Below are 19,191 nucleotides of genomic sequence, written 5' to 3'. Positions count from 1 at the left end.
CTTGTAGCTCTGAGACTGAGGGCTGACAGCTACGTTGACCACTGCCTGGTGACAGCCCCATGTGATTCCTTTCAGGGTTTCTCAAGAGCCTGTGAAATGGCAGGAAAATGCTGTTCCTGTGACAGCACCATCCATAGCCGCCGCCATCAGCTGGGTTGAGAAGTTGCCTTTTGAGCTGGCTTCGAGCCACACCAGCCGCCTGGAGGCTCTGCTGGAGGCGGGGAAGGATGAAGTGGTGAGTGAGCGTCTGTGTCTGGTCCCAGGTCACAAAAGTGGCTTTGAGCTTATTCCTTCACACTCAGTGTCCTCACACTGCCTCTCAGCTGAGCCGGAGCCCTTCCAGTTGCATCACACAGACACTGCCTCCTGGCATCCAGGAGCCCCAGAAGTCTTAATCCTGTTCACCTCGGAATCTGGATCCAATTGAGAAATAGATGACAGGCCCCACATGGGGATCAAAAGAGCATATCTGGTGGTGCAGAGGTGGATCAATCAAATCAGACTCTGCTCCCCGAGCCTGGCTGGGCTCCCCCTGCGAGGGGGGGATGGGAGCCACAAGGCACACCCTCCTTTAATTGCTGCTAGGAGAACCATGTGCTGCTCACAGCCTCTGAGCATCAAGAAAGGAAGGCAGTGAGGCCCTGATTGTGTATCTCTAATGCTTCAGTTTGGAGAAGGAAATGGCAACCCACTCCAGTGTTCTTGCCTGGAGAATCCCAGGGATGGGGGAGCCTGGTGGGCTGCCGTCTATGGGATCGCACAGAGTCGGGCACGACTGAAGCGACTTAGCAGCAGCAGCAGCAGCAATGCTTCAATTCCACTTTTCCACTTTTGCTCACCTGACAATTAGATAAACCTGTCTCTTATGGGCTCTTCCCTGGTGGCTCAGATGGTAAAGAATCTACCTGCAATGCAGGAGATCCAAGTTTGATCCCTGGGTCGGGAATATACCCTGGAAAAGGGAATGGCAACCCACTCCAGTGTTCTGGCTTGGAGAATCCCATGGACAGAGGAGCCAGCAGGCTACAGTCCATAGGGTTGCAAAAGGTTGTACATGAGTAAGTGGCTAACACTTTTCTTTCTTAGGAGAAGTTATAAGACTCCTCATAGAACCCCAAGGATGAGGAAATAGGGTTTCCCCAACATCCATGCTTTGAGTCTTTCCCAGTTCCTCTTCTTCACAAATGGGTCCATCAGGTGCTTTCCAAGGTGAAGTGTATCCCTGCTGGTGCATCATCTGTTTTCAGATCATATATTTTTTGATAGGGACCTTTGGGAAATAAAGCTTTACCTGGAAGATGTGATTAAATGGTGGTGTTTTGTCTCTTTTAGCCATTAGGATGTGTGTTTCTGTGAGTGACTATTAAGGACAGTGACAGGCTAGAGAGGAAGTACTCTGAGCAGGTGAGGTCCTTAGGGCAGCCTCAACTTTCTGCTTTGTCTTGGGATACAGATGCTTAATCCTTACTAATTGATCTGTATTAATTAATATTCATAATTAATTTCTGCTTCTACCCTGGAAGCCTGGGGATTCTGTAGATTTCAAGCTTTACTCCGTTGTATTAAGAAGTCGTTTCCTGGGTGAGGCACCTTGAAAGGAGAGCCCTCAGTGGTCACCAGACTGTTTATTGATACTGAGGGTTGATGGTTTGAAATTGGAAACATACTGTTTATCTTTATAAAGCCAGAGGAACAAATGTTTTCCATTAAAGAAGAACGAAATACAAGCTACGTTGTTCTTTGGCCTTTCAAGTTTGTTTTAACATCTGTAAAATTTCAAATGTCTGGACACTATAACAAGCATTCAAGAAATGGAATATTTCACAGGCTTCGGATGTGTGTGTGTGCATGTGCACATGGGTGTTCTCTTTCTTTGTTCCCCTGGCTACCCTGGTCATAGCTGGCTCTGGCGACCTGACCTGACAGCAAGATTTCCTGGTGATCTTCCCTTTCTATTTTATGTTCCTCTGGTTTGTATGCCTCCTTTCTCTGGGGTTTTTCCCTAGCCCAGGAAATGTATAACAATATAGTGAGTTCCAGGGAAGTCCTGTGGAAGAGAAAGTACCAAGAAAGAAGTTTCCAGGCATTGGCCACCAAATGCCACATGAAAACTTGAGCAGAGACTATGGGGTGTGAAAGATGCGGAACGTATTCAGACTGGTGTTCTCCACTCAGAACTTGTATCTGGCTGTGGTCCCGAGGAGAATGTTAGTAAATGCCTCACATATAAAAATGCCATGCTTTATGTCTTAAGATGAGTAAAGAAAAGCATGCGTGGTGACTTCCCTGGAAGTCCAGTGATTAAGACTCTGAGCTTCCACTGCAGGGAACATGGGTTCAGTCTCTCATTGGGGAAGATACTGCATGCCAAGTGGTGTGTCAAAAAAACAGCAACAACAACACCCTATAAATAGGATAAGACTTAAAAAAACAAATCTATTAAAAACTTCCCTGGCGGTCCAGTTGTTAAGACTGCACACTTCCAGTGCAGGAGGTACAGGTTTGATCCTGGTCAGGGAACTAGACCCTATATGCTGCATCTAAAGATCCCGCATGCCACAGCAAAGACCCAGTGCAGCCAGATAAATAAGTAAAGATTTTGTTTTATAAAAAGAAAGGCAGTGTGCAGATAGTAGTCTCTGGGAAAACATGTCCCCAGAACTCTGGAGCACGGATAACTGAGAGTTGACCAAAAACACAGGCAACTAAGAAGCTGAGTAAGAACCTTAGTGAATAGTAAATAACCCCATAGCCTTGATTAATGAATGAAAGCAAATCCTGACTCACTGCTGGCTATAGCAATTTCTAGTTTGATGAAATCTTGAGGGAAAAAAATCTCTCTGTGAGAATTTCAGGTTCCTGGGTTATTGCCAGAGCAAAGAAGCTATGTTTGCACTGATCGAGGCAGAGATACAGGGTGTCAGAAGCTGTCAACAGAACGATGAGAGATATTTGTCCTCACTCAGTTTCCTGTTGATGTACCAAACCCTAGAATATACTCCCTGTGTCTGATTCCCTGTCTCGAGCTTTGTGTGATTATAGATCCCAGGAGAGGATGAAGTTGTCCTCATGCTAAACTTGGGCACCAACACAGCTAGAAAACCAGTAACTGTGGCTCAGGAACCTATTTAAGATGTCCTATGTAAGCCTGGGGTGCTACAGTCCATGGAGTTGCAAAGAGATGGACATGACTGAAAGACTGAACAACAACAATGTAAAGTAACATGTAACACCATGAAGAGAATGCCAGAGAATGCACTTTCTGGAAGAACAGTATTAGTGTCTAATTAGGAATCTGAAGAAAGCTTTCTTCCTCCTGCCCGTGTTTTTAGTTCTTTTCAGGTGACTGACTGGGAGAAATAGACAACATTCATTCGTCTTTACCTCCCACGAGGTACTTTTAAAAGTCAGGGACTTTGTGATGAAGGGCCTGAGAGAGTGAGGGGTCAGATGGACTTTTTGTGCCCAGTTCGAGGAGGAGTGTGGTTGCAGTAGACAGGGCTCATCTCCCACTCTGGCCATCCCCTGACTCCCAGCATGGACCCCCTGCCTCCTTGGGCACAGACTGTCCCCACTTTGCTGTCACTGACTGGGCATCCTAAGTAGCTGGGAGCTGACCCTCTGCCCACCTGTCTCTGGGCCAAGTAGGCTTAAGTCCCAGCTTTGAAGTTGAGGTGAGGTAACTGACTATATACCTTCAGCTAACCCGGGATGGGGGATGTGTAATTAGAGGCTCCTGAATCCTGAAGGGCTGGTGACATCTGTTTATCCCTTACAACAGAACACATTTGCTGGAGGTTCTGGCCGGGTTATAGGTAGAGAATCACTTAGGGTGTTTGGTGGGGTTAGGTTTAGATGATGTGCGTTTCTGGCTCTCCCTGTGGTTTTTACTTCCTGAGATTTATATACATGCATAAGTGTAAGTCATCATGTTTAAGCTCTATCATGAAGCCAATTGCATAAGCTCCTTTTCACAGTGAAGAAACTGAACTTCCACCACTTTTCCAAGGTTATGGAACTCAGTAGTGGCAGAGGAGACCCTTAGAGCAGTGTGGTTAAGGGTGGGGCGGGACCACTGCTTGCGGCCCTGTGGATGGAGTCGATGTCTTTAAGTTAAGCAGGGACCACTTTGTCATTGTCTCCTTTCTGGGTGAGGTATGCATCTCCCAGATCCCTGGTTTAAGCTTGGGGTGTGTGTGTGTTTGTGTGTATGTGTCTTTCTCCTGACTTCTGGCCTGCTGTGCCCCCTGACTGGCCTCACCTCCCCAGGTGTGTCTGTCCCCTAAGGTGAGACCAGAGGATGAACCAGCTGGGAATATGCCCTCCTCCCCATACACAGCCTCAGACTGAGGATGCCTGAGTTTGCACTGTAGAATTCTGGCACCAACATGGGGAATTGCTAATAAGCTTCCTGCTCCCAGTGGCTATGCCAACACTTCCTTCATTCCTGGACTTGAAAATAGCCACTCCTGACCTCATAACATATCTGTGGGCTCAGAGGAAGCTTTTCTCCAAATCTGCCAGTCATATCCTTCCCATGTAAAGCCTGAGACTTCTTGGCACCAGGCCTTGAATATCTCACTTCTTGACTTTGGCCCCCACACATCCTCAAGAAATGTTGAGAAGTGCTGCTCTTCTTTCTGCCCATTTATTTTTTTAAAGAGACAGTTTTATAGAGATTATATGGCCCATGAGTCTGATTCAAGGCTAGGGTGTGTCAGGGAAATAAACCAATGGTACCACTGTTTTGCAGATTGAATCCATTTACTACTTTGTGGTGGGAGACATTCCCGAGGAATCCAAGGAGCTTCTCCTTCAGCAGGCTTTGGAGATCCCCTGTCCTGTCTGCACGGTGTCCTTCAATGCCAGAGGACAGGGCACCATAGCCTTCCTGAAGGATTTGAGTGCCAAGACCTTCAGCAGGTAGGCCAAAAACAGGCTCCAGGGAGACTGAGTGAACTGCTGCTTGCATGAAGTCAGCAGTGGGTCTCAATTCCGAGTGGTTTTCATGACCAATCAGTTGCTATGGGATTTCCCAGGTGCTCCAGTAGTAAAGAATCCACCTGCCAACGAAGGGGACAAGGGTTAAACCCCTGGTCTGGAAAGATTCCACGTGCTGCAGAGCAACTAAGCCCATGAGCCACAACTCCTGAGCCTCCAAGTGTACAGCTCATGCCCCGAAACAAGAGATGTCACCACAATGAGAAGCCCACACACAGCGATGAGGACCCAGTGCGGCCAAAACATTGTTTTCTCTGTTCTTCTATTTTCGAGTCTCCATTCACCTTTGCACCTGTGTTGTTGTTGTTCAGTTGCTCAGTTGTGTCCTGCTCTTTGCTAACCCATGGACTGCAGCATACTAGGCTTCACCATCTCCTGTCCACCATCTCCTGGAGTTTGCTCAAACTCATGTCCCTTGAGTCAGTGATACCTTCCAACAATCTCATTCTCTGTCACTCCCTTCTCCTCCTGCCCTTAATCCTTCCCAGAATCAGGTTCTTTCCAATGAATCATCTCTTTGCATCAAGTGGCCAAAGTATTGGAGTTTCAGCTTCAGCATCAGTCCTTCCAATGAATATTCAGGGTTGACTTCCTTTAGGATTGACTGGTTTGATCTCCTTGCTGTCCAAGGGACTCTCAGATGTCTTCTCCAGCACCAAAAATTGAAAGCATCAATTATTCAGTGCTCAGCCTCCTTTATGGTCCAACTCTCACATCCATACATGACTACTGTAAAAAACCATGGCTTTGACTATATGGACCTTTGTCTGCAAAATGATGTCTTTGCTTTTTAATACACTGTTTGGGTTTGTCATACTTTTTCTTCCAAGGACAAGTATCTTCTAATTTCATGGTTGCAGTCACCATCTGCTGTGATTTTGGAGCCCAAGAAAATAAAACCTGCCAATGTTTTCCCATCTATTTGCCATGAAGTGATGGGACTGGATGCCATGATCTTAGTTTTTTAACTGTTGAATTTTAAGCCAACTTTTACACTCTCTTCTTTCACCTCCATCAAGAGACTCTTTAGTTCCTCTTCACTTTCTGCCATTAGGGTGATGCCATCTACATATCTGAGGTTGTTGATATTTCTCCTGGCAATCTTGATTACGGCTTGTGCTTCATCCAGTCTGGCATCTCACATGATGTTCACTCTGCATATAAGTTAAATAAGCAAGGTAACAATATACAACCTTGACGTACTGCTTTTCCAATTTTGGACCAGTCTATTGTTCCATGTCCAGTTCTAACTGTTGCTTCTTGCCCTACTTACAGGTTTTTCAGGAGGCAGGTAAGGTGGTCTGGTATTCCCATCTATAAGAATTTTCCACAGTTTGTTGTGACTCATATGGTCAAAGGCTTTAGCATAGTCAATGAAGCAGATTTTTTTGGAATTCTCTTGCTTTTTTATGATCCAATGGATGTTGGCAGTTTGATCTCTCATTCCTCTGCTTTTTCTAAATCTAGCTTGTACATCTGGAAGTTCTTGATTCGTGTACTGTTGAAGCCTAGCTTAAAGGATTTTGAGCATTATCTTGCTAGCACGTGAGATGAGCGCAATTGTGCAGTAGTTTGAACGTTCTTTGGCATTGCCCTTCTTTGGGATTAGAATGAAAACTGACCTTTTCTAGTCCTGTGGCCTCTGCTGAGTTTTCCAAATTTTCTGGCATATTGAGTGCAGCACTTTCACAGCTTCATCTTTTAGGATTTGAAGTAGCTCACCTGGAATTCCATCACCTCCACTAGCTTTGTTTGTACTAATCCTTCCTATTTATACAGTTCATGGTGTTCTCATTGCAGGTATACTGGGGTGGTTTGCCATTCCCTCCTCCAGTAGATGCATCATGTTTTGTCAGAACTGCCCACTATGATCCGTCCATCTTGGGTGGCCCTGCACAGCATGGCTTATTGCTTCCTTAAGTTACACAAGCCCCTTTGCCACAACAAGGCAGTGATCCATGAAGGGGATCATAAAAAACCGGAAAACTCTTAAAGAGATGGGAATACCAGACCACCTGACCTGCCTCCTGAGAAACCTGTATACAGATCAAGAGACGACAGTTAGAACTGTACATAGAACAACAGACTGGTTCCAAATCGGGGAAAGGAGTATGTCAAGTTTTGTCACCCTGCTTATTTAACTTATATGTAGAGTACATCATGTGAAATGCCGAGCTGGATGAAGCACAAGCTGGAATCAAATAGCAATAACTTCAGATATTCAGATGATACCACCCTTTTGGCAGAAAGTGAAGAAGAACTAAAAAGCCTTTTCATGAAAGTTAAAGAGGAGAGTGAAAAAGTTGGCTTGAAATTAAGATCATGGCATCCGGTCCCATTACTTTATGGCGAACAGATGGGGAAACAGTGGAAACAGTTACAGACTTTATTTTCTTGGGCTCCAAAATCACAGCAGATGGTGAATGCAGCCATGAAATTAAAAGATGCTTGTTCCTTGGAAGAAAAGCTATGACCAACCTAGACAGCATATTAAAAAGCAGAGACGTTATTTTGCCAACAAAGGTCCATCTAGTCAAAACTATGGCTTTCCCAGTAGTCATATATGGATGTGAGAGTTGAACTATAAAGAAAGCTGAGCACTGAAGAATTGATGCTTTTGAACTGTGGTGTTGGAGAAGAGTCTTGAGAGTCTCTTGAACTGCAAGGAGATCCAACCAGTCCATCCTAAAGGAGATCAGTCCTGAATATTCATTGGAAGGACTGATGCTGAAGCTGAAACTCCAATACTTTGGCCACCCGATGCGAAGGACTGATTCATTGGAAAAGACCCTGATGCTGGAAAAGATTGAAGGCAGGAAGAGAAGAAGATGACAGAGGATGAGATGGTTGGATGGCATCACCAACTCAATGGACATGAATTTGAGTAAGCTCTGGGAATTGGCAATGGACAGGGAAGCCTGGCGTGCTGTGGTCCATGGGGTCACAAAGAATCAGACACGAGTGAGCAACTGAACTGAACTGAACTGATGGTTGTGAGAACTGGACCATAAAGAAGTCAGAATGCTGAAGAATCGTCGCTTTTGAACTGTGGTGTTGGAGAAGACTGTTGAGAATCCCTTGGACAGCAAGGAGGTCAGACCAGTGAATCCTAAAGGAAATCAACTTTGAATATTCACTGGAAGGGTTGATGCTGAAGTAGAAGCTCTAATACTTTGGCCACCTGATGTGAAGAGCTGACTCACTGGAAAAGATGTCGATGTTGGGAAAGATTGAAGGCAGAAGGAGAAGAGGGCAGCAGGGGATTAGATGTTTGGATGGCATCACCAATGCAGTGGACATGAACTTGGGCAAAGTCTGGGAGATGGTGGGAGACAGGGAAGCCTGGCATGCTGCAGTCCATGGGGTTGCAAAGAATCGGACACAACTTGGTGAGTAAACAACAACAATGCTTCCTAAGGCCCACTTGACTTACAGTCCAGGATGTCTGGCTCTCATTGAGTGATCAAACCATCATGGTTATCCAGGTCATTAAGACCTTTTTTTGTACAATTTTGTGTATTCTTGCCACCTCTTCTTAGTATCTTCTGCTTCTGTTAGGTTCATACCATTTCTGTCCTTTATTGTGCACATCTTTGCATGAAATGTTCCCTTGATATCTCTTGATATTTTCTTGAAGAGATCTCCAGTGTTTCCAGTTCTATTGTTTTCCTCTGTTTCTCTTCATTGTTCACTTAAGAAGTCTTTTTTTCTCTCCTTGCTATTCTTTGGAACTCTGCATTCAGTTGGGTATATCTTTCCCTTTATGCTTTGCCTATAAGTGGTATCATACAATGTTTGTCTTTCTGATTTATTTCATTTCATATGATAACCTCTAGGTCCATCCATGGTGCTGCGAATGGCATTGTTTCATTCTTTCTATGGCTGAATAATATTCCATTGTATATGTGTACCACATCTTCTTTATTCATTCATCTATTGATGGACACCTAGGTTGCTTCCATATCTTGGCTAGGGTAAATAGTGCACCATGAACATTGGTACACAGGCGGTTTTTGAGCTTTAAGCTACATGGAACTGCCCCAGGGACCTTGTTAAAGTGCAAGTTCTGACTCAATGAATCCAGGTGGGGCCCAGGAATGTGCATCCCTAGCCAGCTCCCAGGTGCTGCTGCTGCTCCTAGGACCTCACTTAGAGAAGTCAGGCCTTAAAAACTCACCCACACTGAATTCTTTTCATTAGCCCTTATGCTCAGGTCCTGGGGGCAGTGTGTGTTTGCTGAGTTAAAGCTGACTGAAGCCCATCAGCAGCCCATCAGATAAGCCAATGGTGCCTGTTATCACCAAATTTCAACACTGAGCCCTCAGGACTATGGGCACTGTCTGGCCCCTCATTAGCTTCTTGGCTATCAAAACTGTGTTGACATGATGGAACCCTGGGAACAAAAGAGTAAATCTCAGCACAGGGTATCATTTTTCCAGGATCAGTAAATACCATTTGGTTGAGCTAAGTGTCCTCTAATGAACAGAAGAGTCATCAGTTAAAATCCCAATGGCTTCTCAATTCTCTGTTCTGTTCTGCCTTCCTGTCTTTTGTTTGTGGGAATTGACAAGGTACAGGGGAAAGCAGTGAACACTTGGAAGATGCTTAGCACCGCAGAAGAGCAAATTCACAGCCTTGGGAGAATGAATAGGCATGTGCACTTACTAGCCTAATGTGGCAAATCTCTTCCTATTTCAGATTCCATGCATTTGCAGAGAGAACAGAGTGTGTAGAATTTCCTGCCTTTCCCATTAAGGATGGTGACAGTGTGATTACTTGGAATTCAAGGAAACTGAAAGGAAAACTCCCTCCAGGTATCTGGGGTCAAAAAGAAGTGTGTACTTTATGTCTTAATAACTCCAGATGATCCCTAGCCTTGAAAAATAAAGCACAAGGGAGAGAGACTAACCGTATCTTTTGTATTATTCATGTGGTACAGGGCAGAGTTCATAGATGTTAATGGAGCATTTGGCAGCCTGGCAACCAGGCACAAGTGTATTACCTGAGGAAGTAGCCTCAGTGAGATGTGTTTCCTAGCTTGGGAAACTTCTAGAGACACGGCCCCAGGCGTGTCAGTGCAGTCTTCATTCTTGGACAGGCAGAGCTACTCTGGCCCGGGTTATCTGGAAGCTATAATGAGGATGCCTGCAGTTCTTGTGGGTTTTCTGCTGCCTCCCCGTCAGGGCTGGCAGTGCTTCTAGATGTACATGCTGGATGATCCTGCCTCTTGTGAGGGCCAACGGCATATAGGAAACTCTGGAGGCTGAATGAACTTCCTCTTTCATTCAAAAGATGTGATCAGAGAGTTTAATAGGCATTGAGAACAAGCTCAGGAAATAAGTGAGAAATAGTACTGTGATTCAGGAATCCAGTTCTAAAAGCTTCCTCCGAAAGCAGCAGATGGGAGTTTCTTTGGGGAGCTGATGAGATTGCTAAGCTGGAAATACACTGAGTAAACACGACCGAGAGGAGCGGAGCAGGGAAGGCAGCTTCTGTGGGAATGTGAGATGACCCAGCACAGAGGGCATTAGAAGTCTGAGAAAGCCTATCCCGACCCCTATCTTCCCGCTCATTTATGATAATCATCAGAAAGATTTCTAGCTTCAAACAGCGAGGAACTATTCTTTGGGGGTAGTTTGGGGCTGGGGAAGAAGTGCAGGGTACACATGTTTGCAAGTTCCCTCTGTTTACATAACAGTGTTGCAGAGGCTCCAGAGAGAAGGGCCCTGGGACTGCGTAGGAGCCACTTGCATTTGCAGCTCAGGGGTTGACACACACTTTGTGAGTTCAGATTCTGGGTCACCCCAGAGCAGGGGAGAGGTTCCAGTTGAGGTCATCGGGGTCACTGCTTTGGGTCACTTACACCTTTGCTCTGATGGTGAGGTGGACATCTCCAGGGGATTTGAGAAAATGTCAGTTGGTAAGCAAAATTGTTGCTAATCCAAGAAAAACATTAATTTAGGATGTATGCCTTTGAAAGTAATTTATAAGATTAAACCTAGTGGGCAATGAATCAGTCAAGGTAAAGAATGTGAGATGTCACCAGCTCCCCAAGGCACACTAGTGACCGTAAATGGGGTTTAATTCAGGCCTATGTGTTCCTTGGCAACTTGTTATAAAGGGAAGCGTCTCTGTCTGCATAGCTTACATTTTCAACAACTACCCTCTTTCCAATTACCTTGAAGCATACAAATCAAATTACAGATAAAAACATTTTTCTTAGAATGAGGTCCTCAGGGCGTGGCCTGCCATTCTAATGCCATTTCAGTGATCACATGTTCTGAACTAGGGAGATAATCCCAAATCCTAAATATGTGATCTTGTCCCTTCAATCCATCACAGTGTCCTAGAAATGCCAGCATTTCAGAACCTACCTCTCCTACTCAAAAAAAAAAAAAAAAAAACCTGCCCAGAAATCCTTGAGATGGTTTTGGTTTGGAAAATGTGTGCTTTTCAGCCTCACTCAGGCTCAGAGCCAGTTCTCCAATCTTGCCCTGATCAGTTCCCCCTCCCTGTCTCTCCATCATCTGTCTCAAGCATTTATCAGTTGAGCTTCTTCAAGGCCCTCTCTAGTCTCCTCTGGAGATAATTCCGCCTTCTGTTACGTAGAAAAGACACACTGTCAAGTGCGGGGTTGGAGGAGCAGTGCTCAGAGAAGCGAACTGGCAACTGAAAGAAATGTCCTTCTGTTTCCGACTTTGAGGTTTCCAGAGCGTGAGTTCCCCTCACCCTGTGCGCTACATCAAGGCTATAAACCTCTGTAGTCAAGATAATAGTTTTTAATAACTGTTGTAAAATGTACATAAAATTTGTCATCTTAAGGACTTCCCTGACAGTCCAGTAGTTAAGACACCATGCTGCAGGGGGCATGGGTTCGATCCCAGGTCGGGGAACTAAGATTTCATATGCCAAGTGGCACAGCCAAAAAAAAATTTATCATCTGAACCATTTTTAAAGTGTTAAGTACATTCTCTAAACTCAGGAGTGTCAAGTACCTTCACTGTGTTGTGCAGCCATCTCCAGAACTTTGTCCCTCTTGGAAAACTGAAAGTCTGTACCCATTAAAAAAAACTCTCCATTTCTCTGTCTCCACAGCCCTGCCCCCAGCATTTGCCATTCTGCTTCCTGTCTCTGAATCTGACTGCTCTAGGTAATTGGAATCACACAGCATGTGTCATTTTGTGACTGGCAAATTTTACTTAGCACATGTCCTCAGGGCTCATCCATGTTAGCATGTGTCAGAATTTCCTTCCGTTTAAAGGCCAAATAATATTCCATTCTCTCTTTGTGTGTGTATAGGGTGCAAGTCCAAGGCTGGCCACTTTCTTTGGTTTCTAGAATTCAGTTTAATGTTTGATTCCAGTGCCCTACTATCACAGAAGATTAAGGGAAAGTTAAGCCCAGTCATTCCCAGGGATGACTCCTGAGCTTTTCCCACAGCTTGGAGATCCTCGGCTGTGCTAAGCCATCAGGAGGTAACTCTAGTAGTTGGACATCTGTTCCTGCAAATTGCCCTATAAATATCCCCTGTGCCCATCTTATGGTCACTCCATGCTGAGCAGTTCTCTGCTGCTCCTGTGCATGGTGGCTTTGGATGTGGGAGTCCTTTGTAGACTCTAACCCCCAACCGTTCACCCTGGGCCTTCGTCCCAGGGTGCTGCAGAGAGAGACTCAGAGCCAGTTCTCACCTTATCCCAGGATGCTCTTCTCTTCTTCCCCAAGCCAAGGGGAATCTCCTAATCTGGGATACCGCTTCTCTTCCTATTGCTTCTTAAAGCTAACTGCTTTGTAAACCCTAGCATCTCTCCTCAGGGGGTGGGGGATGGGGTTAGGCTTCAATAGAAAAAGCCAGAATGTCTTGCAGGCTATTTCATCTTTCTGCTCTGCCTTTTTTGGGGCAACTTTGTTGTGTTCCTGATACCTGCATCAATGTGGAGGAAGGAGATGGGGAAGAGAAAAATACAGGGAGAACAGATGAACATAAAAAATATGATCCAACAATACACATAGAGGAAAACAATAGAATGGGAAAGACTAGAGATCTCTTCAAGAAAATTAGAGATACCAAGGGAACATTTCATGCAAAGATGGGCACAATAAAGGACAGAAACAGTATGGACCTAACAGAAGCAGAAGATATTAAAAAGGGGTGGCAGGACTACACAGAAGAACTATATAAAAAAGATCTTCATGACCCAGATAACCACCGTAGTGTGATCACTCACCTAGAGCCAGACAACCTGGAATGAGAAGTAAAATGGGCCTTAGGAAGCATCACTATGAACAAAGCTAGTGGAGGTGATGGAATTCAGTTGAGCTATTTCAAATCCTAAAAGATGATGCTGTGAAAGTGCTGCACTCAATATGCCAGCAAATCTGGAAAACTCAGCAGTGGCCACAGGACTGGAAAAGGTCAGTTTTCATTCCAATCCCAAAGAAAGACAATGCCAAAGAATGTTCAAACTACCACACAGTTGCACTCATCTCACATGCTAGCAAAGTAATGCTCAAAATTCTCCAAGCCAGGCTTCAACAGGACATGAACCAAGAACTTCCAGATGTTCAAGTTGGATTTAGAAAAGGCAGAGGAACCAGAGATTAAATTGCCAACATCTGTTAGATCATAGAAAAGGCAAGAGAGTTTCAGAAAAACATCTACTTCTGTTTCATTGACTGCATGGGTCACAACAAACTGGAAAATTCTTAAAGAGATGGAAATACCAGACCACCTTACCCGCCTCCTGAGAAACCTGTATGCAGGTCAAGAAGCAACAGTTAGGACTGGACATGGAACATGGAAAGGAATATGCCAAGGCTGTGTATTGTCACCTTGCTTATTTAACTTACATATAGAGTACATCGTGTGAGATGCTAGACTGGATGAAGCAAAGCTGGAATCAAGATTGCTGGGAGAAATAGCAATAATCTCAGATATGCTGATGACACCACCCTTATGGCAGAAAGCAAAGAGGAACTGAAGAGCCTCTTGATGAAAGTGAAAAAGCTGGCTTAAAACTCAACATTCAAAAAACTAAGATCGTGGCATCCAGTCCCATCACTTCATGGCGAATAGATGGGGAAGCAATGGAAACAGTGACAGACTTTATTTTCTTGGGCTCCAAAATCACTGTAGGTGGTGACTGCAGCTGTGAAATTAAAAGACGCTTGCTTCTTGGAAGAAAAGCTATGACCAACCTAGACAGCATATTAAAAAGTAGAGCCATTACTTTACCAACAAAGGTCTGTCTAGTCAAAGCTATGGTTTTTCCAGTAGTCATGTTTGGATGTGAGAATTGAACCATAAAGAAAGCTGAGTGCCAAAGAACTGATACTTTTGAACATGTGTTGGAGAAGACTCTTGAGAGTCCCTTGGACTGCAAGGAGATCAAATCAGTCAATCCTAAAGGAATTGAGTCCTGAATATTCACTGGATGGACTGATGCTGACGCTGAAGCTCCAATACTTTGGCTACCTGATGCGAAGAAGTGACTCTTGGAAGAGACTCTGATGCTGGGAAAGATTGAAGGCAGGAGGGGAAGGAGATGACAGAGAATGAGATGGTTGGATGGCATCACTGACGCGATGGACATGAGTTTGAGCAAACTCTGGGAGTTGGTGATGGACAGGGAAGCCTGGCATGCTGCAGTCTTTGGGTAGCAAAGAGTTGGACACAACTGAGCGACTGAACTGAACTGAATGATAAGCATAAATATGACCTTTTATAGAGGTGAAACCTTAACCCCAGGATGGGCTTTCTCTGAAGGAAGATAATATATCCAGTTGCTATTTTTTATTCTATAAAATAACACTTCAGGAATCAGTGTTGGAGAATGGAAAATGGAGAGTTGGCATGCTATTAAATTGGTGACACATACAGGTCTGGTTCTGCTCTGTTCAGTATGGGAGCCACCAACCACATGTGGCTAGTGAGCATTGAAGTGTGAATCCAATTTGAGATGTGTTGTAAGGAATCCCCTGGTGGTTCAGTGATTAGGATTCTGCGCTTTCACTGCTGGGGGGCCCAGTTCAATCTCTGCTCCAGGAACTGAAATCCCACAAACTGCACCAAGTGGCAAAAAAAAAAGGTGATGCACTGTAAGTGAAAAATGCACCTAGAATCTCAAAGACTGAGTAGGGAAAAATGCAAATTACCACATGAAAAAATGTGAATTATCACAAAATCTATTTAATATAGATTAAATGTCAAACTGGTAACATAAAAATATGCATTGCATCAAATATTATTGATAAAATTAAGTTCTTTCTAACTTAATTGTGGCTGCTAGAAAATGAGAAATTATATATGTGGTTCACCTATTGAATTAGTATTGGATTGTATTGCTCTAGAGCGACACTAGCTGCATCATCACTTAAGTAGCTGTGTAACTTTGGGAAAGTTATTTAACCTTTCTGCTTCCTTTTCTCATCTACAAAAATGGGACTAATAAATTATTATTATACTATATTATATTACTGTTTATGTGCCATGTGCTCAGTTGCTCAGTCATGTCCAACTCTTTATGACCCTATGGACTGTAGCCCACCAGGCTCCTCTGTCCATGGGATTCTCCAGGCAAGAATACTGGAGTGGGTTGCCATTTCCTTCTCCAGGGGATCTTCCTGACCCAGGAGCAAACCACATCTTTTGCATCTCCTGCATTGGCAGGTGGATTCTTTACCCCTGTGCCACCTGAGGAGCACACTGCTCTATATTATATTATTTGTGTTAAATGATGAGGAGGCGGAGAGAAATAAAGTGTTGTACTATGTTCAGGGAACTCAAATGCAGTAAAATTAAAGGCCCAGACTTTGGAGCCAGACCTAGGTTTGGATTTATCGCTTAGCTGTGTGATCTTAGTTAAGGTACTTAACTAATCTGATCTTTGGCTTTCTTATTTATGAATGGAGATGATGATGTTTGGGGCTGTCCTCATGGCACTAGTGGCAAAGAAGCCACCTGCCACTGCAGGAGGCATAAGAGACTTGGGTTCAATCCCTGGGAAGATCCCCTGGAGGAGGGCATGGCAACCCACTCCAGTATCCTTGCCTGGAGAATCCCACGGGCAGAGGAGCCTGGCGGGCTACAGTCCATGGGGTGGCACAGAGTCAGACATGACTGAAGTGACTGAGCATGCAGCACGCACGATGATGTTCACCTTATGGGTTGTTAGGAATATATTTATGTGTGTGTGTGTGTGTGTGTGTGTGTGTATACACACTGTATGAAACACTGTGTGTATATATACATGCACACACAGTGTTTTAAGCAGTACCTGGTACATAGTTAACCAGTCAATAATTTATAACTTGTTATTGTCATAACCATCATCCTGTGGGTTACTCTTTACTGTTATTACCCCCAGGTAAGCAACTTAAAGACTGAATTTGTTTACCTTTACTTCTGTCATTCCAATTCTCATGTTTGTTTTAATTCTTCTATTAAGTACATTTAGTTCTGACTTGCAGTCCATCTGCTTTGGTTTCCCAAGCCATCCCTTGGTTGGCTAAAGTTTATCTTCTAATAGTTTCTCCAAGGACGGAATCAGAGAAAAAATATCCCCAGTGTTTCCAAATGTTCTTTTCTACCTCTTTATACTTAAGACATCTTGGCTGGATGGAAAGTTCTGGCTCACATTTTGTTTGTCTTCTGTGTGTTACGGGTTGTGCTACAGTATCTTCTCATAGATCATGCTGCAGAGAAGAACTCCAAGGCCAGCTTGATTTTTTTTCTTTCATAAGTGACTTGTCTTTTTGCCTGGTTGCCTAGGAGTTTCTTTTATTCCACCAAGCTTTATTGAGATACAACTGACATATAGTATTGTAAAAGTTTAAGATGTACAGTATGATGGTGTGATATGCATATATTGTGAAATGATTATCACAATAAGCTTAGTTAAAGCATCTATCACCTCACATAATTACATTTTTTGTGTTTTGAGAGCATTCAATATCCTCTTAGCAACCTTCAAATGTATAATACAGTATTGTTATAGTCACCACACTGTACATTATATCTCCAGGATTTATTCATCTAATAACAAATTTCTAATAACTAGAAATTTGTACCCTTTGACCAATTTCTCTCCATTTCTCTCACCCCAGCCGCTGACAACAACTATTCTACTTCCTCTTTCTACAACTTTGGCTTTTTTTGTTTTCACATATAAGTGAGATCATAATAGCATTTTGTCTTTCTAATTTATTTCACTTAGCTGCCCTCAAGATTCCTTCTATCTCATGACTGATTAATATTGCATAGATAGATGTTTTAAATTTCTATACCCGTAAAAAATAAAATATAAAATCACATTTTCTAAATTCATTCATCTGTCAGTGGATAATTAGGTTATTTCCATGTTATGACTGTTGTAAATAATGCTGCCATGAACATGGGAGTACAGATGTCATTTTAAGACAGTAATTTCATTTTGTTTGGTTATATACCCAGAAGTGGGATTGCTGGATCATATGATAGTTCTATTTTCAGTTTCTTGAGGAACCTCCATCTTGTTTTTTGTAGTGGCTTCACAAGTTTACATTTCCCAGCAACAGTGCACAAACGTTGCCTTTTCTCTACATTCTCACCAACACTGTTATCTTTTTATAATAGACATTCTAACAGGTTTGTGGTGATGTATTGATTTGTTTTTCCCTGGTAATTAGTGATGTTGAGCACCTTTTCATGTGTGTGTTGATCGTTTGTATCTCTTCTCTGGAAAAATATCCAAGTCGTTTGCCCATTTTAATTGGATTGTTTGTGTTTTTGCTAATAAGTTGTTTGAGTTCCTTTACATTTTCTGTGTTAACTCCTCCTAAAAGGTTGGTAAATATCTATTTAATACTATTTAAATACTTCCATTCTGTAGGTTGCCTTTTGTTTTACTGATAGTTTCTTTCTCTGTGGAGACAATTTTTAGTTTGATATAGCCCCACTTATTTATTTTTGCTTTTGTTGCTTGCTCTGTTGGTGTCCTACCCCAAAAAATTGTTGCCAAAACCTGTATCAAGGGGCTTTCCCCCTATGTTTTCTCCTAGTAGTTTTACAGTTTCAAAATGTTTAAATTACTTAAGTTTAAGCCTTTAATCCGTTTAGAGTTGATCTGAAGAGTGGCATAAGATAGAGGTCCAGTTTCATTCTTCTACGTGTGAATATTCAGTTTTCCCAACACCATTTTTTGAAGAGACTATAATTTTTCTATCAAGGATTCTTGGCTCCTTTGTCAGGTATTAGTTGACTTTATATGCACAGATCTAGAGACTATCATACTTAGTGAAGTCAGAGAAAGACAAATGTCATATGATATCACTTATATATGGAATCTAAAAAGAGATACAAATGAACTTGCTTATAAAACAAATAGACTCATAGACATTGAAAACAAATTTGTGATTACCAAGAGGGAGAGGGTGGGGGAGGGATAAATAAGGAGTTTGGGATTAGCAGATACACATGACTATATGTAAAACAAATAAACAACAAAGACTTACTGTATAGCATAATTATGTCTCAATTTTAAAAATATGGGAAAAAAGGAAATTCCATTGCAGTCCGGTGGTTAAGATGCCGAGCTGCCACTGCAGAGGGCGTGGGCTCAATCCCCGGTTGTGGAACTAAGATGCTGTATAGTGTGGGGGAAAAAAAAAGGTGGGGGGGTAAAAAAAAAAACAAAAAAGAAGTAGAAAAGGAGTGAATTTCGGGTAATAGGAAAAGATGATGATTTTCTGAGAGAGTTTTTGTGTCCAATACACCTGGCAAAATGGTGTTAGGAAATCTGTTCTGCTACACAGTATTGTTCTGAAGTCCAGAAATGGTGTGGCTGTAAAAATTTGGCTGATTCTACCTTCGGAAACTAAACTTTTTTGTGTGTTGGTGAAGGAAAAATGCATGAAAGAAACTAGGTATTACAAAACCAAAATTTACTTATTTTAAGGTATGTTCTGCCTGTCTGGCTTAAGGAAAAAAAGCAACCAAGTCCTTATCCTTGGAAGACATTGTGATCTTGAATTAGGTATTTAAAGTTTGCAGGCCCATCACTCAGACTTGGCATCACTTCTTTGTTTCTAAGCGGTAATTTAATTTGAAAGCACCGACTGGTGCCTGTTTATGGTTTACTGAGAGCGGTTCTCTCAGAGGTCTCCTTCCTGCTCCCGAGAACTCAGTTTAATTCAATAGATGGAGCTGGAGCAGCT

The 19,191-nt window shown here is 43.1% G+C and overlaps 1 protein-coding gene across 13 annotated transcripts in view; it reads left to right on the top strand.

Moving 5' to 3' along the window:
- VWA3B (von Willebrand factor A domain containing 3B) overlaps positions 1–19,191 on the top strand; it is a 169,877-nt gene that overhangs the window by 19,584 nt on the left and 131,102 nt on the right. For 10 of the 13 annotated variants that reach the window (XM_086328083.1, XM_086328081.1, XM_086328082.1 and 7 more), the window contains 3 exons: positions 76–235; positions 4,754–4,923; positions 9,700–9,815. In XM_086328083.1, the coding sequence (XP_086184209.1) occupies positions 76–235; positions 4,754–4,923; positions 9,700–9,815 (446 nt within the window). Of the gene's footprint in view, positions 1–75; positions 236–4,753; positions 4,924–6,801; positions 8,391–9,699; positions 9,816–19,191 lie in introns of those variants that run through there. The other 3 variants (XM_086328085.1, XM_086328086.1, XM_086328087.1) reach the window with 2 other exon arrangements.

This window comes from Bos grunniens, chromosome 11 (assembly GCF_055505025.1).
Source record: "Bos grunniens cultivar Pamir isolate PY7600 chromosome 11, Bosgru_T2T1.0, whole genome shotgun sequence".
In the NCBI taxonomy this organism is placed as follows: domain Eukaryota; kingdom Metazoa; phylum Chordata; class Mammalia; order Artiodactyla; family Bovidae; genus Bos; species Bos grunniens.
The sequence above is the reverse complement of the archived record's forward strand: the minus strand, read 5'-3'. Positions and strand labels throughout refer to the sequence as shown.